Source organism: Trichinella spiralis (genome assembly GCF_000181795.1).
Source record: "Trichinella spiralis strain ISS 195 chromosome Unknown Scfld5, whole genome shotgun sequence".
NCBI lineage: Eukaryota > Metazoa > Nematoda > Enoplea > Trichinellida > Trichinellidae > Trichinella > Trichinella spiralis.
The window spans coordinates 5,485,408-5,507,274 of record NW_003526944.1 but is presented as its reverse complement, the minus strand read 5'-3'; the positions used below and the strand labels follow the sequence as shown (position 1 = coordinate 5,507,274).

At 34.3% G+C, this 21,867-nt stretch overlaps 5 protein-coding genes across 5 annotated transcripts; 1 reads left to right on the top strand and 4 right to left on the bottom strand.

The window, feature by feature from the left end:
- Positions 1-1,894: 1,894 nt before the first annotated feature.
- On the bottom strand, positions 1,895-2,254 carry Tsp_09348 (conserved hypothetical protein). The gene has a single exon (XM_003375723.1). The coding sequence runs from the start codon at positions 2,252-2,254 to the stop codon at positions 1,895-1,897; it is 360 nt and encodes a 119-aa protein (XP_003375771.1).
- Positions 2,255-4,078: 1,824 nt separating this feature from the next.
- Positions 4,079-5,059, bottom strand: Tsp_09347 (ESF1 protein). Its single transcript, XM_003375722.1, has one exon. It carries the CDS (start codon positions 5,057-5,059, stop codon positions 4,079-4,081), a length of 981 nt encoding a protein of 326 aa, XP_003375770.1.
- Positions 5,060-6,482: 1,423 nt separating this feature from the next.
- Positions 6,483-10,793, bottom strand: Tsp_09346 (GPI transamidase component PIG-T). Its single transcript, XM_003375721.1, has 15 exons — positions 10,788-10,793; positions 10,424-10,457; positions 10,024-10,040; positions 9,806-9,868; positions 9,646-9,751; positions 8,767-8,958; positions 8,524-8,704; positions 8,227-8,458; positions 7,931-8,023; positions 7,799-7,871; positions 7,649-7,728; positions 7,240-7,570; positions 6,934-7,180; positions 6,708-6,866; positions 6,483-6,609 (listed from the first exon to the last, which is right to left on the bottom strand). The coding sequence occupies exons 1-15, from the start codon at positions 10,791-10,793 to the stop codon at positions 6,483-6,485; spliced, it is 1,941 nt and encodes a 646-aa protein (XP_003375769.1).
- A 183-nt stretch (positions 10,794-10,976) lies between these two features.
- On the top strand, positions 10,977-13,457 carry Tsp_09345 (putative tyrosine-protein phosphatase non-receptor type 14). The gene is made up of 9 exons (XM_003375720.1): positions 10,977-11,150; positions 11,221-11,390; positions 11,592-11,689; positions 11,749-11,819; positions 11,893-12,159; positions 12,268-12,352; positions 12,440-12,588; positions 12,670-12,739; positions 12,817-13,457. The coding sequence occupies exons 1-9, from the start codon at positions 10,977-10,979 to the stop codon at positions 13,455-13,457; spliced, it is 1,725 nt and encodes a 574-aa protein (XP_003375768.1).
- A 1,133-nt stretch (positions 13,458-14,590) lies between these two features.
- Tsp_09344 (conserved hypothetical protein) lies at positions 14,591-19,121 on the bottom strand. Its single transcript, XM_003375719.1, has 12 exons — positions 19,011-19,121; positions 18,834-18,938; positions 18,141-18,336; positions 17,210-17,350; positions 16,940-17,106; positions 16,129-16,887; positions 15,759-15,818; positions 15,546-15,665; positions 15,306-15,506; positions 15,112-15,154; positions 14,868-15,034; positions 14,591-14,803 (listed from the first exon to the last, which is right to left on the bottom strand). The coding sequence occupies exons 1-12, from the start codon at positions 19,119-19,121 to the stop codon at positions 14,591-14,593; spliced, it is 2,283 nt and encodes a 760-aa protein (XP_003375767.1).
- Between the last annotated feature and the right edge of the window lie 2,746 nt (positions 19,122-21,867).

The window sequence follows — 21,867 nt, the reverse complement described above, 5'->3', positions numbered from 1 at the left end:
GCTGTTTTTTGCAAATATCTCTACCGCACTGCATAGTTTTAGGCCAGATTTATCTACAGCTAAATTTTATACAATTCTACACGATATACATTTTTTCAAGCGAAAATAATTAATAGATCAGGAATTATAGCGGATGAATCGCATGTCCAGCACAGAATCAACACAATCACAAATCTACCATGCAATGTTCTGAGTGCTGCACGAAAACTTGGAATCACCCATTCAGAGTGAACAGCTTAGAGAGGAAGAACAGTCCTCATCTTAAATGGGAAGAAAGCGTGGTAGATGTAGCATCTGCCCAAGAAAAAATGACCAGAAAACAGATTTCCAATGCTCCACCTGCCAAAAGTGGGTATGCAGACAGCATGCAATTAGGGAAGCATTGTATAGATGTAAAGTTTGTAGAAATTATGCCTGAACTGATTTGATTTGAAGACAGTTAAAATCGTTTATATTCAGAAAATTAATAAAAAATCATTTGTTTTTCAAAAAAAAGCGACGCAATTGCAAAAAAAATGCATGGGGTACATTTTGCACCCCACTTGACCGTTTGAAGTAAAAATTTCGCTTGACCTGAGATAGGTTAAAAACACCACGGTTCAAATGGTGAACAAATTATTGAAGCACAAAAGCAAACATATAAATTTCCATTAAACTCCTTTCCATAGATTATTCAGCAAAACGGCCATTTTTAATTTGCATCTCAATCGCACAGCACACAAAATAAAGCTGGTGAAAAATGACTAAGAAAGTTATTACAAAAAATATGCAAGTCAACAAATCATACTCTCTTGAAAACTACGCATATTATTAACTTATAGCGATTATTTTCCATCACTTCATGCTACAACTTCATCTGACTTTCAAAATCATCATGCAGCATAATAATCAAATTTGTTATGCTTACATGCTTTCAATTTCCATTTAATAACTTCCGATGTCAGATTTCAATTCTTTTCCGTTTGGATAACTATATTTATAGCATTGATTTACAAATCACTAAGCTTTAAAGGTGACTTGTACTAATTTACATATGCATACAGATAAATAAAAAATTGTAGACTTAATAGATGCCAGGCTGGGAATGTTCAAAGATGCTTATTAAAAATATAAAATAAATAGTGCAAGCAATCAGTGAATTCCAACAAGCATCTGAGCAAACTCAGACAAATAATAGCATCGAATGTCTTTCCCAAGTTATAAAAGTACAGATGACTATCACAGATAATATACACTGTCATACCTTTCAATCATAGATAATAACTGAAGAAGAAAATTGAAGTCCAAGATTATACAGTGATACAATGAACAATATCAGACCATGAAACTGAATACCAGTAAAGGAGCAAATAGTGAAATATTTTACTTTAGATCGAATAAGATAATTTTCAATTTGTAATAGGGTAAACATTTCAAGTAATGCACGCTCCATTTACATTTCATATAATATTATGGAAAATATTATTAACATGCAAATTTATTTCACTTCACCAATGTATATCTTCTTCAAGTTCGTTACCCTTTCAGACCAGCAATTTTTTCTGTGAAATAATCTTTTTTTAAATATGCGTTTTAAACATGTTATGGTGTGTTTATGAAACTTCCAATAGGATTTATTGTTTGAAGAATATTATTGCCATTTTTAGAGCTGTATCAAAATTGATACACTGGGCCTCAAAGGAGTACACGTTTCTATAACTAATTGTGCATACGTTTATTCTTCTTATGTACGCAATCATGCAGTAATAGGCAAAGAAATATTTATTTAGTTATGAAATTCTGTAAAGCAGTTTCAGTTGCTACTTAGGCATAGGTAAATACTGCATTTTTTGCACAGGCACGTGGCTAACTTAGAGCACAGTCTGCATCTTCTTAGTGTTTGAGTGGTTTTTGGTCAGTGGCTAGTTTGGTCCTTTGCTACTTCTTTTGAGACGTCAGTTGGTCGTCTTCCCAATCGTCTTGACGCCAGGGGTGGCGTTGGAGAAGACGCACGAGAATGGCTTCTGGAAGTTGCAATAGGCTTGTTCACAAGACACAAGGACTGACTAACTTGGCAAGTAAAGCTTAGTAGGTCCAGTGTGCCTGTGCATGGACCAGGCATCTCTTTTCTGTCCCTCTTATATAGTTGCCATGCATTTGTCATGACAGTGCTGATGATCCAAAAGAAAATGCGACGGGTCCATTTTCGACTTTTGTGTTCGATGCGGTATAGAGCAGCAAGCATATTCTTCAGGTCTATGCCACCCATATTCATGTTGTAATTTTTTAAAATGTTTGGGATTTCAACGTTTAATTATTGACAGGTGCATGGGGCAGCAACTACCAAATTACAGCAACTACTAGACGTGTAGTGAGGACGCGATCTCAGTAATAAATATGAGCGATGGTGCAAAACTTTTAGAAATGTTATTGATTGCATCTGACAATAATTCATTAGACATCCTAAATGATTTTTCTCAGAAAAGTAATACGGGGTTGGGCAAGCGAATCTGAGTACGCTGAGTGTAGTAATCATGATGCGCAGTTTCCGTTAAAGCCCAGTGTATCAAAATTGATACAGGTATTCTAAGGAACTCTACTCAGCACCCCAAAAACTTTAGAGGCTGCAGTTAATTTTAACATCATCTTCACATCAGCATCTACTAGTAAAAAAATTATTATCCTTAAATTCTGCTCAATTCTCAATTTATGCATCAAAATGCAAATTCATGTTTTTTCGTCTTACCTACCTGTACATTAGAGCACATTATAAAAAATCTACTAAGATGAGAAAAAAAATAGCAATAAAATATTGTTAAGACAAATGTCAAGAACACATAAACACAAGCATGGCTAACAAAAACGTTTTAGTAAATAGCTATGGGGCATAAAACATTATGTATCAAAATTGATACGGTGGGCCTGAAAGGGTTAAAATACATTTATATGAATTAAAATATTAGTATTCATAATAAGGAAGTAGCGTTGAGTCTCGTCAGGTGAGTGGCATCTATCTACCTTTGCACGCACAACAGATTACACTACCTATTGAACATCAACCAAACATTGAATAATAAATTGTAAATTACATCCGAGAGTCAACATCTAAACATCTAGTAATTTTACAGTAATTACGAGCTAACTAAAAGTCAGAAAAAAATAATGTAACCTATACTTATACAACAACATTAATAAATAATTCATTCATTTAAAATAGTAAAAAGTTCAACAAATCATACTTACACATATAAAATCATTTTTTGATAGCACATTGCGCAATCAGTTATTTGACATTCTATAAATATTATAATTGCACAATATTAGATTTAAAAAAACTACTAGGAGCAGGTAGAATACAATAAGCACTGATCTGAGTGATAAGTAGAGTAAGTTAGAAAACAATCGAGCTACAAGGAGAGTCGCTACAAACGAAAGAATAAGGAAAAAATATTTCGCAGATTTGAAGCCGCTTCTTCATATGCAATTCTTTTAGGCGCTAGAGTTTGTCTAATCGCGTATGAACAGTACAGAAATTAGATCTGCATGGATTAAAAGATATTTTAAATTGACAAAGCAATTTTGTCATTAACAAAAATTTTCACATCAATATTACATATGTTTGTACAGTATTTACATAAATACCTGAATTACGTTAATACTGTAATATGATTAGGGTATTACATAACATTCAAAAATTTTTGACAAACTTTAGTTAGGTAGTTTTTAAATTAAAATATTGTAAATTAATTACCCTTCTGTTCAAAATAGAGTAATGTAAAAGAGTTCAGTACTGGTGGCCAAAAGTTGTTCAGTTGCGTTAAAAACTTTATTCCTCAAAAGTGGCATATACAATAGCCTCTAATAAGAACAACAAAATTTGAGCCACCTTAAACAAAAATAAAGAATTACACTTAGAAAAATGATAACTGTTTATTTTACTTATAAATTCTGAAAAGTGATTTCATAAGAAACGGTCAAATAACCATTTAAAAATCAATAATTAGCATCCTTTCAAATTTGTCAGACAGTTCTTAAAATTTCTTCAAAATCAACTGATTTATCTGCATTCAGAAAATGAAATAACAATCATAAATGAAAATTAAGGAAAAGGAAGACGTTTAACATTTGGCATTTGTAATGGTGTTGATCGGCTCGTTACTTTCTTCGCAGATCTCACTGCATTGCGTCCTCTTTCTTGAGCTGCTTTCTGTGAAGCACGATTGTGGAATGCCATACATGAATATGCCAAATTCTTTAAAACCGATTCACGATATTTGGAACCAACATGCCTCAGCTGAAAGGCCTTTTGCACGTCGTAAGCGACGATTACGTTCCAAAGGTGAAGGTATTTTGGATCTAAATTACAATTAGGTCGCCTAATTATAGCACAACGGCAGGATTTCGGTCCGCATGGACAAATGAAAGATGGATTCGTTTGACCCGCTTCAGCAGGCACCGCGCTACTAGCATTTTTTTGAAGATTGCGCCGGCGTTTGTTTAACGGCTTTGGAGACATTTCTTGTAAGTCTTTGGGAATTTCGAATCCATATTGATCGAGAACAAACTTTCGATGTTCAGGATATCGATCATATTCTGACAATAATCCAGAAGAATAATACGCATATTGCGAATTTAATATATCATTGGAAAATTTAGTTTGCCATTTCTTTTTAAATGAATGAAACTTCAACATTATATCGATATCCATATCTGATACACTGTCATTTTCTAGTCCATCCACATTGGCGTCAAATTCCAACAGCAATCGCTTTAACCATTTTCTTTTGCAAATAGTTTCGAAATTAAATAAACTACTCAGTGGACGTTTTCTGCTTTCGCTGCTTTCTGATGACGAACCACTAGTCTGAAGCGGTGAGTCCGATTGACAAATTTCAAAATTTTCTGGAAATTCCATAGCAACCGGCAGAGGTCTTGATATTAAGTTTTGAACTTCGTTAATAACCGGCGTTAAGTCCAGAGCCTTGGACAACTTGTAATACTGTAGTGGATAGAACTCGTCACAAGCATTGGTTTCACGCATAAAATATCGTTCAATTTCCGAATCTTCAAGTTTATGCATTTCCAGGGTTGAGGCGAAAGTTCAATAGAACAGTAAAACTTTCCTAGATTATAAACTAAATTTCTTGATAAAAATCAGATACTGATATATACATTACCTTGAAAACAATTCATAAAAGAAACAACTACGCTAACAAAAACATCAAATTGATGAGAATGAAACTTGCCTACAGGGCTAGTATGAACTCATCCGCGTCCCATTTTCCCCGAACTCCGCCCCCTTTTGTGATTGGCTGTAATACTGGTATTGACATCTATAAAGGGGTGATTTTACTCGGTCCCGCTTTTCTCTCATTGGTCTTTGCCCACGCTATTTTATTAGACCGTCAAATCTTTGTTGTATTGGTTTTCATTTTATTTGGCCGTGAAGACTTTGTCGTATTGGTTTTCTTTGTCTAATTGCTCAGTGAAATCTTTGTCGTATTGGTTTTCCTTGTCTAATTGCTCACTGATTCAAACTCTTCAGTTGTGATTAAGATTTGACGATCCAATAAAATAGCGTGGGTAAAGACCAATGAGAGAAAAGCGGGACCGAGTAGTACCAAACCCATCTATAAAAAATACAGCCCGTTTCCAGTTCAGAATTTCAGCACGCAAAAAATTTAAGATTCACGACCATATCTGATATTTGATTCATCAGTTTCTTGTGATGAATGAATGAGATGAAATCTTGTGATGAATCAGTACAACAGGCAAGCGAATACTGTTCAATAGAATGTGCACTAAGATTTATTTCACCGCTGAGCGAATTTACGGAACTAATGCATAATTTGATTTGGTCAGTTTTAATTTATGATTCCGTCTTCAAATTTTCGTAGCTATCATTTTGTCATTCATCTGTCAGTTTTTCGTACGTGTAGCGTTCAACTGTTCTCTCCGTTGAGCTGCTGATGCTGATCAGCGCTGTCATTTTTCATACATTTCTATCAGTATTTTTAATATAGTATTAATCGATCATCATTATTATCTTAAACGAATGATTATTGTAATATGTGTAAAAGTATGTTTTATTGTGCTTTTTAATGCATGATTTCATTGTTAAACAATGTTGATGTATTTTTATTTGTAGTGAAATGCTCTCAGTTGACAGTTTTAATGATGGTTTATGTTTGTAATTAATTTATGCACTTGTCTGTAATTGTAAATGAAATGATGGATGTGTGCAATTTCACCCTCAGCTACATAATGTAGTCAGTCTTCAATGTAGCTGTTGTGTGGTTTACACTGTGGTTGCATATTTGTATAAAAATCAAAGATGAAATAGCTAATTTACAACAATTTGCAGAAAATATCGGCTGTGAATAAAAATACTTTATAGTGAACAATTTATTATTTATTCATTTTACACGATTAAAATGAAAAATAAATACAAATCAGAAACAAAGTATAAATAAACAATAAAGCATGACATTGATTTACATTTGTCAGTTAGTCTGTTCTTCCTGAACAGGCAACTTTGAAACACATTCAACATTGTTACGTTTGAAATAAGCGAAGAGACGTCTCAGGTTTACTCTGGATCCCAATTCTCGGCGATGCTTGAGCACCAGTCTAAATTTTTCACGCATATAAATAATTTCAAAACATTTATTATATAAAATCTAACTTTTGTAAAATACAGAATTGTGTTATTATTATGACATACATACCTTTTCGTTGTCAAGTTGTGAATTGGGCCAAAAATTAGCGCCACTACTGTGCAAACCAAGCAAATAACATTATAAGGCATGCTAAAGTCCGGGGTAGGCAAATTTAACAGCAAAGATTCACCATAAACTTGAACTGGCTGCTTGAAAGTGTCAAAATTCCTAAATTAATTAGTTGATATTCATTTTCTTTTTATACACGAAAGTTCACCGTCTTTAAAATGCTTACTTTTGGGAAAAGTTCAGTGCTTTCGACACATCATCATTGTCAACTTTGAAATCTGGTGTATAATATAGCAAACTGGCTGCAGGTAGCATGAATCCTCGATTCGCATCTGGCGGATATTCGGTCCACCGAAGCAAGCTTTTGTCGAAATTAATCTGCAGATGACAAACAGATAATGCTGGAACATGGATTAAGAGTTCAAAATAATGTGGCTTAAGACGATTTTTAGCTGGCTCATAATGCAGTATTTCTATAAAAAAAGTACTTTATTACAAATGTAAAACAATGTATGTATGCATTTTTAGTAACCGAAAGATTTTTTCTCTCCAGCACAAATTAGTGTCAAAGTGTGAAAGTAGACTCTAATTATCCACGGGATAGTTTGCCTAAACAACACTATCATCTCGTTCGGTGCTTCATTGCTTATACGATGCTTTAGCGTCAAATGATGGAAACCAACACCCAATACGTGAGTATTCAGCAAAACAGGCAAACGAGAAAGGCAAGACGTGACAGGATACACATCATCCATTTTAAGAGACAACTCATTGACAAACAAATCTCGACCTGAATCCAAACTAATCATATTACAACCATTCACCTTCACACGAGAAGCCGATAGTGTGGAAATGCTTGAAGACTAAAACTCAAATTTTCCATGAATTTGATCAATTTTCAATAACACTAAATTGCAAACGATCACCTTTAAGTCTTTCACCTGAACTATTACAGCACTTTTAAACGCTATATTGCAAGGTTGCTGAATAGGGACAAAAAAATAATTTTGTAAAGACCAATCTGAAAAAACTTTCTCTTCATAAATTTCTGTTGAAAATTTTCGTTTATTATTATTATTATTATTATTTACCTCCTTTGTAATTATCGAGCACAGCAGTAACCGACTGCACAAGTTTCCAATTTGCATTTAAGCATTGGCCATTCTTAAATGAAATAAATACATTCTCTAATGTTTAATATGAATTTTTTTTTGAAAACTTACATTTTCTTGGCACGTTTTGGTCACTTTCACAGCAAGAGAAACGTAATGAGCATTGAATAATCTTCTAGGATTCAAAAGTGCCGTCAATCCTCTCTAAACAAAATACATGCTTGCCAAATGACAACAATAATTTATTAAATTCATCAAATAATACAACATTTTTATATCAGACAGACAATTTTCAATTTCCCAATTTGCCTTCATGCCGGCAAATTCTCAGCCCCCTACGCAATACATCATTCAAATGAACAGGAGAGAATTTAAATTAAAACTACCCAACATTTTTTAAAACTTACGTTCAATTTGCATGGAAGAAGCTTTTTCCAAGGTGTCAAATTTTCCGTGCATACATTCTCACTCGGCAACATGCCATACCTCATGGATGCATAATTTGAGAAAATATTCTGCGTACCATTTGCAAAAAGATTATACTTTGGCGTTACTGTACGAGTTGAATCGATCTGCGAAAAAGATGCACAAAACAAACCACTCAGAGAGTGCACCAAACGATTCCAGTTTGTATTCGTGCTAAGAAGAAAAATACAAATTTCCCAAAATAATCATCATCGCCTCTTCAAATAATAAAAATATACCGTTCTGCAGTATCACGTTGAAATGTAGCAAGCAAATGGGCACCGGTAGGCTCAGTGGGAGCATAATGAGGCCAAATGTGACTACGCCAAAGACCTTGAGTTAAACTCAAGTGAAGCTCTGTCACGTTATAAGCGTTCAACACTCGACCAAGCGCATTTGGGAAAAAATTAAAGTGATTTTCTGAAAACTGCAACCATTGTCATTTGCTATTTAACAACTGAAGCTGCTGAATCAAATCTTACCTGATTTATTCAACGATATAATAGTAAATTTAAAATAGGCAAGTGTATGTCTACTGTTTAATGAAATTAGGTGAAGTTCTTCCAAAAACTGCTCCCTCGGTCGACAGGAATAAACGGCAAACAGCAAATGTAAAATCAAAACTTCCAGAACAACTTTCGAACACCAAGTAAAACCCATAACTGTCATAAGTTCTGATATTGAAAAAATAAAATACAAAATAATTCTGCTTTAGTAATAAGTAATTTAGAAAAATACTGCACCTGAAAATTTATTCAAATTATATAAAAGACAATTTCTGTTACCAAGAAAATTTAACATTTACCTTATGATAGATACTAATTTCAGAAATTAGTTCTGAATGCCATTTTCATCATTATTCGCAGTGTGCAGAGCAACGGCTGAATAATGATCCATGAAATCATTTCACTAAACCGCCTTCAAAAATATTTTTACAGTTATGTTATAAAATAAAAAGGTACCATTTGTGTTACTGTAAAAGTTTTGTAACGCCGTCAATAATGTTTCACATAAATGCTACAAAAATTAAATATTAAATTAAGTTCATGGAATAATATTTATCATGCATTTGATATACTATATGCGAATATTACATTTTAAGTATTAAAAAAATCATTCACTATATGCATTGTCGAGAAATCTTTTCTCAGTACCTATTCATCAATGTTTAAATTCCCCACGATCAAAACAACATTTCTTTCACAAAATAACGCTGACCTAATGTAATTTTATTTTCTTGTTTTTCTCAACCGGAGAACAATAGAATCACAATTAAACGGTCAAAAGGTCAGCATCCACACCGAGCAGTTGTCACGACTCCGGTGGTCAACTGTTGGCAACGCGTCAAAATGAGATCGTACTTGACAGCGCGGCTGCCCAGATCAACGCAGCCGCACAAACCAAGCGATTGCGCAACCAACCCCAGCTACCTAATCTCTTTACGGAGATTTGACCACCAGACGCTAACTCAGGTCAACCAACATGTATAAATATGAATGAGGAGAGGGGAGGGACAAACACTTTAACGTCTTCCAGAACGCTTGAACTGTTCATTATAACTGCTGTCTCATTACCCATTCCTTGCTAGAACTGAATAAAATTGAATTAAACGACACATTGTCTTAGAATCATTATAAATAGAAACATACAGTCCACTTGAAAAAAGGGATTTTCAAGTTGGAATTGAAGATTACTCAACATACATAATTTCAATAGGATATGTGTATTTGAAAAAAAACAGGCATATACACTGACTCTGATATATAAAAATATTATTCCTTAAGCTTAGCACTGTATGCAATTAAATGAAAAAGTAAACAAGTTTGACCTTTGATTACATGATTTTTATTTACTCAAAATCATCATATTAACAGTAGTGGATATGGAAATAAATTTTAAATATATTTCTCTATTTTAATTATGCATTAGTATTAGATTTACAAACAATTTTTTAATCAATTTTTTTCAAACTTAAATCATTTAAGCATACTGTAGTTTACAAAAAATTGTAAACATTTTTAAATTACTTTTTTTAGTGTAAAATATTAAACTTTATTTCGATGTGTACATCTTAAAATGTAAAATGTTTTGGAACTTTGAGAGAAAATTTTTTTAACAGTCTAGCGTACAAACAAATACCGTTGAATGTATTTCCTTGACATTGACCTGACGCCTAAATATGTTATTGTAGAGTCAGCTTTAACAAGAAAGATTTAATATGGAAAGTTTAAGAAGAAAAACTGTATGGCATAACAGCTGGTATATTTTTTAATAAAGAACATACTTCAACAACTTTAACAGTTCATTTCTGGGCTCTTTTCAACAGTTAATATATCTTCATATTCTAGAAAGTTTCAAAAATTAAACGGAATAAAAAGTAGTAAGTTAATTATTAGTACATATTTTTCAGTAAACAACAGCTTGTAAAGTTGTTCGTCTACCCTGATTTATTTTATTTTAGATGCGGAATCCAGTCGGCAGAACTGTAGTGCAATGGAATTACCACCATTTTACTATTGTTTTGCCAAAGGAGAAACCTTTGTCTTGTAAATGTGTGGTGCAATTGGACGTTCTGTAGCATTTCGTTCATTGCATTTTTCAGATTAAATTAACTTCTCTGCATAAAATAATACTGAATACTTTCATATTTCGTTGAAAAGAGAAAAAAATTATTTAGGACATGTTTGAAAAGATGCCATTTAAACTTTGCTCAGGGAAACGAGCGGGTCGATATGATCTCAGCAAAAATCTTTATATTGTTACTGTGCAACTGTTGGACGGAAGTATTTTGCAATGCACTCTTTCATCGGACAGCCCAGGCAAGGTCTGTTTGGATTATGTTTGTTATCGTCTTAATCTGCGCCAGGTAAGCGAAAAGATGCTTTTTCAGTGTCTCTGTTTGTGCTTTCTAACAGCTGCTGCATAAAATATTTCAGTCGGTTTTCTTCGGTTTGCGATACAAATCCAATCGATTGGTATACAGATGGGTTGAACTGGACAAACCTTTACGAAAGCAGTTCGACAAATCTGTACAGCATCTCAAGCTACATTTTGGCGTAGTGTTCCATACACCGTGCGTCAATACGCTCATTGACGATGTCACAAGGTAAGCGAATTTCACTGAAGTGGTTTGTTTGTTGTTGCGTAAATTTCGTACTGTCACTTTTTTCAAATTTCAGGTACAAATTGTATAATAATTTATAATTTATTTCTTAGGACGATATCTTTGGAATATATTAGATGCTTCTTTATTGACTTTTTTCATTTATTTATTAGAAAAGTTTTCAATTTTTCGATTATTATTAAGGTACTATTATTATTTGCAAATGCGAGCAGATATTCTCGAAGGTCGACTGCTAGTTTCTCCAGAAAAAGCGATTCTTCTAGCAAGTTACAGTTTACAAGGTATTTTATCAGTGGTTTATCAGCAGTTAACGCATGATTTCAGTTTGAATTTTCTTCAGTTGAATTTGGAGATTATGACGAAAACAAACATACTGTTGATGTTTTCCGTCATTGGATGCTTTTGCCGAAAGTATGCTGTGTGCAATAATTTCTTTGCCCTGCTAAATGACGTGCCTATCTGATTCTGTAATTTTATCGTTCAGCATTTGACACAGAGTCCTCAGATATTGGAAGATCTTGTCCGTCAGGTGATTCTTGGATACAAAAGTTTACGTGGTCTGCCGCAAGCACAGGCTGAATTATTGTACACCTCCGAGGCACAGAAATGCGAAGGATACGGTGAAGAATATTTTCCTGGACGAGTGGGGCATTCGATGACATTTCAAGCTGTTCTACATTATTTAACATTCAATTTTGTGAACTTCAGGATGAAGACGGAAACGACGTATTCGTCGGCTATTACAGTGAAGGTGTGATAGTGAAACGTTTACAAGGACCGCCTCTGAAATACAGGTTCTTGTTAAATGCATGCATGCATGCTTGTTGCATATTTTATTTGTTGTTTCTGATTTGTGCAGATGGGAAGAGGTGAGCAGCATTCATTGGAACAAACGAAATTTTGTCGTCAACTGCGCCGAGTTGAGCAATCTGTGTTTTCAGATGGTTTGTGTGCTCTATAAATTAACCCATTTGATGGGACCAATTAATCATTCACAAACACACTACAATCGAAGTTTCAGGAAGATGCAGAAACGGCTCGATACGCGGCTACGCTTTTTTCACTCCAGTCTCAGTTTTTCCGTTCGTGCGATTTGAAAGAGTATGCACCATTGGAGCCAAAACGTCCTCAAGAATCGGTATTCGACTGCGACACTCGCCAACTATCACACTTTCGCCGGGTACAGTAGCTGAATTGCATTTGTTGTGTGTGTGTGTGTGTGTGTATGGAACGTTGACAGTGTTGTGTTTGTGATTTTCAGGTTCCTATGAATTTATACGTTTCTGGTGGATGGAACAGGGAAGGCACAGCAGCATTTCCGTGCAGATCAGGTTTGTTGTGTCTACGATTATTAATGGAAAGAAGATGTGATGGAATGAAATGAAATGATTTTTTCCCCTTTTTCCAGATCATACATCGTTGTACCATTTGGACAAGCTGTACGACGACGACAAATTGTTACCGAGTTCCAGAAAAGCGCATTCCAGTGGAAATTTGGCATGCCCGACGACAATAATGATCAGCGATAATGATCGGGCCGCTTCTAGCCGTCCAATTCCGGCAAGGTCGACAAGCAAATTAGCTTTGTCTAGTGCATCATCCGCGTCGCTAGTAGGGACGGAGGCGGTCGACGTCCCGGCATACAGAACGGCGCCAAATTACGAGACGGCTTTGTCGCAGCCGTCGTTGGACGAGTACAATTTGGCGTTGTATAAAGCGCTACAAAGTGAGCAGTCGGTCAAGGCGGCGTTTACGAGCCAGTCGATGCAGAGCGTTGTTTGGGCCGGCTTGACGCCTCTGCTCAGTGGCAGTCGAAAAAGTGATGTTGGCTTTGATCGACTGCTACTGATGGACTCGTCAACAGAAAAGGGGCTTGCATCGTCGAGTTCGGCGCACAGTTCTACGAGTAATGTAGTTTTCGATTTGCTCATAACGACGACGACGACCCCAACAACTACCACCTCAACAACAACGACAACGACAACAGCAGCAGCAGCAGCAACGAAATCCAATAAAATCGACTATACACCGTTGCATCATGGCATCTGATTATTATCAAAACGTTGAAATATTTTATCTATATTGTTTTTTCATTGTAATTATACAATAAAATTATCAGAGACAACATTTTGTCTTTGAATTTATTAACACACACACGCGCGTGCAATTGTGTATGTGTATGCATATGGATATGTATGAATTGATAAATATATGATGTGTGTTGAGGAAAATAAAGTCATTCCAAAAAATAATAATAAGACACGTAATAAGTATGTATAATATGGCAGCGTGTAAGTAAGTAAAAAGCAAGAAAAATGTTACCTGCAATTATTGATGTCAAGTGATTAGAGTTTCATTTTTTTCATTTTAAAATAATTAAAATAACATAAATAACCAACTGCAAAAAAAAGAAAAAAAAACAAAGCAAACTGATCGATAATAAGAAAAAAAACGAGAATATGACGTGTGAATTTTTTGCTTGCGAAAAAAACCGACCGACGCAGTAGATGGATGATTCATGTGGGTGGAATGCCGTCACCGACGTAGTGCATTTGCAGCGCCAGACTGCGTTCCCAAACGTTTCGATAACTGCAACATTCCGGCGGCTCGAGCACGTAAATCACCAAGCAAGTCAAAAGCGCCAAACAAATTGGAAGCTGCCAATTCGAGCACAACGCAGAAGTGAGCCACTGAATTCCACCACTTTAACGACGTATTTTTTTTAATTTAACAAAAAAAAATATATATATAACACTATTATTATTATTATTATTATTATATCAGAGTAAATCAAATGTTGGAAAATTATCATTGTTGTTTGCAATTTTGGGTGAAATTCAAACCTACGCACGCATGCCCATTTCTATTATACAAATGCATGCTTTGAGAAAAGAAAATTATCATCAACAAACAACTGTCATAAATAATAAAATTTCTGATATATCAACAATGACAAGTCGTTATGCAACGGTTATACATACATTCATACACAGTTTGTCGTTACCTACCAGTATACCAGCGAAAAGGAAAACATGCCTGTCTACATCTGAGGTTCACTTATTGTATAAAAGAAGAAGAAGAAGATACAAATCTTACTGTTGTTGTTGTTGTTCATGATCATGCTTTTTGTATAAATTTATAATACATAATAAATTCGTATAAAAAAGCAACAAAAAAAAATATTACCGGTCGACAAGTGCTGCGTCGTCGTTGGGCTGATCAGCAGGGCCGAATGGTGAGTCGGCAAATGAAGAATAAGAATAAGCTTGATTTTCATCAAAATTAAAATCAACTTTGCCGTTGGCGACATCAAAACCGCACTCTTCGCGCATTTTTTGAGCTTCGGTCAACATTGTCTGCAACGCGTTCGAATTGAATGCTTTCAATTTCGAAATCTGAACAAAATGAATAAATATTATGATTATTTGCATAAGTCAATTTCAATAAATCAAGTCCAACTTCCTCGTTGCAGAGTGTTTCTTCGTTACTTTGAACGAGCACAATCAACTGTTTCAAATAGGAGACGAGTCGCACCAACTCGACCAGCATAGATTCGACCGCATCTCGGCTTCCAGTAGAGCGACGTACAAATTCAAAAAACGCCAACTGCCAGTCACGCAATGAGTCTGACGAAAAATAGGAATAAAAAAGTTACATTATAACATAATTTAATTAATTAATTATTTAAAAAGTGCTTCTTTACTGGTCACTTTAGAGACGTCGTCATCACTACGCTCCAGTGTTGACTTGAATTCAGCCAGACGAGATGAGAAGAGTAAAATGAACGACAGAAATGCTCGACAAATGCTCGCTTCATCAGTCTATATTATTAAACAATAAAATCACAATTTTTTTAAATAAATAAATAAAAGTTGCAGTCAAGAAAGTTACAGTTACTTTTGCAGTTCCACTATTATTATTAGCAGTAGAAGTTGTGGTGTCAGCGCTGTTGGCCGAAGGAGAAGCATCTCCATTGGAGGAAGTGTGCAAAAGACTCTTGGCTCGGAAAAGCAACACACTCAGCTGAGCTACAAAAGCTTGAAACTTTTCCTCTTCGGAAAATGCTTTCGACACTACTACTCGTTGATGCGTAGTATCCTGAAAGTGAATTCAATAAAATAAAATTGGCAATAAAACCGAAGCGCCACCAACCGTCATCACTGACTCATCATCGTCTAGCAAACATTGTTTCGCACCAACAGACTCGAAAGGGTGACATTGAGCCACTTGCCTGTGTTGCTTTTTCCAACACTGAGGCTGAGATAAAAAAGAAAATTGACAATTTTATTAAATAAATAAATATATAAATATGTGTGTGTGTGCGTGTGTGTATTAAATATTTCAACTTACAGAATTTGATGAAAGAGTAGTGGTTTTTTTCGCATCTGTTGACATCATTCGATACATATCCTGAAACAAGAAAATGAATATTACTAGCAGACAACTACAACAACAAGGGAGAAGAGAAATAGAATATGCACAATTAAAATAAGTGGCATAAGAAAAATGGATTACTGTACTAAAAACAAGTTGACAAAATATGGTCTAAATAACGAAAAACTTGCAATCAATCTATCAATCTAGCTTTCGCTGCATCTATTTTTGTCCGCATAAGTTGAATCGACAAGTTGACCACAAATTTGTCAACATGAATAATGATTTTTCAATTTTCAAAAATTATACAAGATAAGAAGTAATAATTTCAAAAGAACAGACAAACCCTGTTTGATGTGATGAGATGCGGTGCATGGTCGTTGTTGACGGCATCTTTGAAACAAACGCTGCGGAATAGATTATGCTGCGTCGAAGCTGTTGGAGTGCTATGATGAAGTACAGCTTGCTTGTTCAAAAAAATGGACTCCTCAAAGTTGGAGTGATTTTCATCGTCTACATCCGACTCAAATTCCGCATCAACTGACAGCATCCACTGGTCAGTTGGCAGACTGTTTGACAAACCGGCACCGTCACCGTGTTGCTGGCAAGCCAAGCACAAACAAGCGGAAAATTTGCTATTTTCGTCAACATCCGGCGTGCAGCAATTTTGGATGTTATGATGTATTTTCCAAACATCTGCCGACATCAAATTGAAAGAATTTCGCAGTGGAACTCGTCGTTGTTGTTCTCGATGCAGCGAAGTCAACGTGGGCGTCGACTTGCTGATAACGTGCTGCAGAGGTGGTTTGGAGAAAGCAGAAGAGCGCTTGTTGTTCGCTTGTCGGGGCCAAGTTTGGCTAAAGTTCACTTGTACATCATGGGAGGTAGGATGATCGACACCGGCTGAACTGGAGGTAGGATGACTGCGTGCAGACGTGCCGCTTGAATATCCAACGTCGACTTCGTCTTCGAAAAATATACCTTCCGACAATGCTAACAAATCTCTCGACTGACCACCAGCATCCAATGAATCGTTCCGGCATTTTTTCGATTCTGGTTCCAATTCATACAAGCTCGACGCTACCGAACTTGACATGCCTTCCATCTGAGCAATTAATTAATTAATTAATTAATTAACATATTTTTTTTGTTCTTACTTCAAATCGCTTCAGTGCGTTCTCGTATAGACAATCACGTTCAACACAGCGCAATCGCATTGCTAACCAACGACTTTTCAAACAATCAAACAGACGACGATTTATTGACGAAATTTCGACGCTCTGCAACAGTTGACGTCTCGCATCTCGAAACATCAACGCACCCTCTTCAATGAATTGGCAAAAAAATTCCTACATTTCAAAAAAAAATAAAAAATTTATAAACTTTCATATCAAATAAAATATTTTTTTTTCTCAAAGAAAAAGTACGTTGTACTTGAAATTCTTTTCTTTCGGCAAGAAGAGTATCGTAATCGTCGCAGTGGGACAGCAACTTTTTATTGAAAATGTCCAATTGACGTTCGACGTTCTTCAACCAGCATCGTAGGCCTTTCAAAATCAACATTGAATCTAAAAATTTAACCAAAAAATAAAATAATTTCCAATTAATTTTTCTAAAGCTAACCGATCGATGTTGGAAATGAAGAAATTAATTAAATTTGAATTATTTTGAAAATTAAAAATAATAAAGCAACCTTTGAAGAGGAAGAACAACGCCTTGAAAAAGCGAGCACCAAGAAGAAGAAGAAGAAGAAGAAGGTGTGACAGCGGATGAATTTATTATTTTTATAAACAAAGCAAAAGTTAAGCTTGAAGTTCGCAGTTGGCCCGGCCACCGTCCTATTGATTCTTCAAATAAGAGGTCAAGCAAACACTTTGGTTTAAGCATATGTTTGCTTTGATGGAACCAACAATAAAGCATATATATATATATATCTGAACGTCGAGCAACCATTTCTCAACCGAACGATAATTATTAATTATTGTCAGTTCAACCACTGCATAAAACTTGCAATGCTCCTTTACTGAATTAAAATTGACTAAATTTTATTTTTGCAACACCATTTGTTTGTTGTAAAAGCCAAGCATTTCCTGTGAAAAGTTCACTCTCACTTGAGGTTACCATTTCAAACGAAAGAAAAAATATTTATTTCAGGCCCTGTGGCTAGCAAAAAGTGTAAACAGATTTCCACAACCCAACGCACAAATGCTAAGCATAGAAAAAAGCGACATCTGCTTATTGTTATTATTATTGAAAATATGTTTGATCAAGTGAAATTTAAAAATTGAAAATAAAAATTTATAAAAAAACAAACAAACAAACAATTTCCCTTTTCTCTATCTGTCTCTCCCCATTTACCTTCACTTCTCGGATCAGCATGTCGTTGGTTGGTTTTCTCATAAACCAATTCGGCTTGTTTCAAACTTTCCCTCACCAATTGAATATGCTTGTCCACAGTTGGCTTCATCTCTGTGTTAACATTCGCCAATTGTCGGCCGTGTTGCTCGACTTGATCAACTGCGCAACGAAAATTGATCAAAAATTCCTCTGTCAACTGAAAAAAAATGAATAACAACTGACTAGAAAAATTAAAACAATAATAATAATAATAATTTTAAACATTATAAATAAACTTCGAGTAATTTTTTCAAACTTCTTTCAACTGTGTAAAAAAAATTCAATTTAAAAATAACCCAATTAAACACAACAATCATGATCAATTACAACAGGTAAATAAAAATGTCAATCGTTTTCATGTCACCACTGCGGATTATTATTAGTTTTCATGCAATAATTCTTTAACACCAAAAATCAAATCATCCACTTCCTATCATTGTGCATCAACATTAACATTTTCAATGACGACAATTTTCAACACGCAATAATAATAATAATAATAATTCCATCTCGAAATAATAATCGAACACATAATTGAAATGAATATCAAATACTGCCAACTTTAAATATTAAACTGTCCAACGTACTATATAATAGAATCTCTTCTTAGATGAAAAAACTAAATATTTTTTTAAAACACAATTTCACACTCACCGGACCATCAATCGCGTCCACAAGCTTACAGTGCAACTCGTTCAAACAATTATAAAAAGTGTTTTCATCACTGATGTCACCATTTTCAGTTATGCCAAACGAAAACTTAAATAAATTCAAAATGAAAAACAAGTAAACAAACAAAAAAACAAACCAAACCAAACAAATCCATCTTACTGTACTGATCCAGAAGTCTGACTGTGAAAGGGAAAGCGTGATATTTCCTTTGGACTGTGCATCGTCCGGATCGGCGAACTCGGAACCATTCAACAACGACGAGGGTTCCATGCCGCAGTCCTTGAAAGTACAAATATGTATTTATTTAATTAATTATATTGTTTTAATTAAACAAGAAATCAACGATGTCTTGTTTAATTAAAACTTGACTGTTGATGCTTATACTAATCAGATTAACTGAATATTAAAAAAAAAAAGAAAGCGCAAACAAGTCGAAAATGCAAAGATAAAGAAAGTTGTCGCGTTACATATATTAAATTAAATCTGACTAATAACAGGAGAACGTAAATGAATGAATGAATGAATGAACACTTAAAATATATAAGTAAGCAACAATTTTGTAACCAGTTTGCAAAAACGTCAACCTACAACTGCAGACCGCCTGCCAGGAACAGCAGACTGACCGACTGATTGGTCATGATCGTAAACTTTCCTGGAGAAGAAAATTATACTTTTTCCCAAGGAATATAATGAACAAATTAATCACTTTAAAATTTCAAATTTGCGAAATTTTAAAAATTACAAACAGCACAAAGTATAAGAAGCACTTTCTAAATATGACATCTACCAATCAATCAATCACATTCAATCGGCAATAAAAAATTGCACAGCGCATCATTTTCCGTTGCAAACAATGCAACTGCTAGTAAAGCGGGACAAATCAATATGTATCAAATTGAAAATATAAATAAATTAAAAAGAAAAAAAACATTCAACACTGCTTCTGTATTGCTTAACAACTTCTACAACGGTTTGGCACTACTCGGTCCCGCTTTTCTCTCATTGGTCATTACCCACGCTATTTTATTGGACCGTCAAATCTTAATCACAACTGAAGAGTTTGAATCAATGAGCAATTAGACAAAAAAACCAATGCGACAAAGACTTCACTGAGGAATTAGACAAAGAAAACCATTACGACAAAGACTTCACGGCCAAATAAAATGAAAACCAATACAACAAAGATTTGACGGTCTAATAAAATAGCGTGGGCAAAGACCAATGAGAGAAAAGCGGGACCGAGTAAAACCACCCCTTCTACAACTAGTCTAAACAAAAAAACAACCAAGCAGTTGAGGCTGTTCAATAATGCGAATGAGAAAATGTTTCAAGCTGTTGTTGTTGTTGTTCGATTGCATGAGCTATTATCAGCAAGCGCGGCTAGGAAAATTCTCCTCTGGGCTACAATATATATATATATATATATATATATCTGATGATGATGATGAACATCGTTTCGTTGATTGATTCTCAAATGGATCGCTGAAACTATTATAACAAAGGCGTTGCAAAAATTTCTCAACAGATCTTACAAGATAATCAACATCTGTTCCATTCGTTGTCAAACATGTTCGAACACGTTCAAATAATTCATGCACAAAATCTGTTCACCTACTGCTGACATTTTGCAAAAATGTCAAAAATATTCAACGTAAAATCATTCGAAAAGCAAAAATAATTTTTTCACCATTATCTAATCAAGAAAATTGGTATTCAAAAAAAATATTCGAAAAAAAACCTACTTAAAACTTATGACATGAACTGACTTTTCTTCGGCAAATCTCGAATAATTGAAAAACATTGAACTTACCATATTCCATATACAAAAAAACTGATTAACTTTGCATTAATAATATGCAAAATAAATAATGCACTCAATTTCATAGATTGTTCATCTATGTTTGCCATGTGACGCAGAAAAATACCACTTACACATACATATAATAAGCACAACAGACTGAAAAGCAATAAAATCAAACAAATAAACTGACGAAATTGGATTATCATTGAAATAATATCATACATTTGAGCTTAGTTTACAAAATTTGCAAATTCAATTTGACATGCAAAAACGGCAAATATATACACACGGACGAATGTACGCATATTTTGGTAAAATATTCAAAATACAATTGATCAACTCTCAGAGATGTGCATAATGAATGTGCTACGAATTATTTTCTCACGGTGAATAAAAAACAATTTTTTGATTTATAACAACCGGCATTAGTTTACAAATCGATTTTATAATGAAAGCAAACTTTATTAAATACCACTTCATTTCACAGATCAATCGCAAAGCATACAGTAGAGAATTTAAATTACTGTACTGAATTAGTACATAATTATCAAAAAGTTGGCCTACAAATTGTTCCGTTAAAAAATAAACAAAATAAAAATTGAACATCATGTAAAAAAATTAAGAATACAATACTGTGATGAGTCATATGAGTTGTCATATAAGTGATTCTTCTTAAATTGGTTTTAGTTGAATCAGAAAGTAAACATTAGATGTTTTGCAAACTGTCGCATCTTGTGAGAAATTATACAACGGGAGAGATTTTTATTCAAATGTTGAGTAACATTTTATAAATAGGTTAAACAATTTATTCGAACTGCATCACACTGAAGTTAAAAGTTACAACAAATACCACTGAACGTTATTTTCAACTACACAATGAAATTACTTCATTCAATTTTGAAATTAAACAAAAAAAAATATTTCTCACGCAAATGCAACAAACTCTTCGCTATTGATTTGCAACTTTTGTCTGATCATCTTAATTTAAAAGAAAAAAACTTTTTATTCTATTCTATTTTGTATATTGCATAATGTTTTTTTGCATTTCAAACAAAAACGAATCAATATATTTTACCTGAGGTAAATTGTTGGTTAGTCAAGCATTAAAACGTTTGTCATGCTATGAGTAGAATTTATTTAATTGGTGGTGTGAAATTGCGAACAAAGCACAAACAGCAAGCAAACGAAAGCAACACAACTGACGAACCAACCGAC

Excerpts from the sequence above, each read along its gene's own strand:
- Tsp_09348 (XM_003375723.1), bottom strand. The coding sequence starts at position 2,254 with ATGAATATGGGTGGCATAGACCTGAAGAATATGCTTGCTGCTCTATAC.
- Tsp_09345 (XM_003375720.1), top strand. The coding sequence starts at position 10,977 with ATGCCATTTAAACTTTGCTCAGGGAAACGAGCGGGTCGATATGATCTC. Across the intron at positions 12,353-12,439 it reads GCAATCTGTGTTTTCAGATG|AAACGGCTCGATACGCGGCT; the intron begins GTTTGTGTGCTC and ends AGGAAGATGCAG. Across the intron at positions 12,589-12,669 it reads AACTATCACACTTTCGCCGG|GTTCCTATGAATTTATACGT; the intron begins GTACAGTAGCTG and ends TGTGATTTTCAG.
- Tsp_09347 (XM_003375722.1), bottom strand. The coding sequence starts at position 5,059 with ATGCATAAACTTGAAGATTCGGAAATTGAACGATATTTTATGCGTGAA.
- Tsp_09344 (XM_003375719.1), bottom strand. The coding sequence starts at position 19,121 with ATGGAACCCTCGTCGTTGTTGAATGGTTCCGAGTTCGCCGATCCGGAC. Across the intron at positions 16,888-16,939 it reads ACGCACTGAAGCGATTTGAA|ATGGAAGGCATGTCAAGTTC; the intron begins GTAAGAACAAAA and ends TTAATTGCTCAG. Across the intron at positions 15,035-15,111 it reads CGACGTCTCTAAAGTGACCA|ACTCATTGCGTGACTGGCAG; the intron begins GTAAAGAAGCAC and ends ATTTTTCGTCAG.
- Tsp_09346 (XM_003375721.1), bottom strand. Across the intron at positions 8,024-8,226 it reads TTCTTCCATGCAAATTGAAC|AGAGGATTGACGGCACTTTT; the intron begins GTAAGTTTTAAA and ends TATTTTGTTTAG. Across the intron at positions 6,610-6,707 it reads CACAACTTGACAACGAAAAG|ACTGGTGCTCAAGCATCGCC; the intron begins GTATGTATGTCA and ends TGAAAAATTTAG.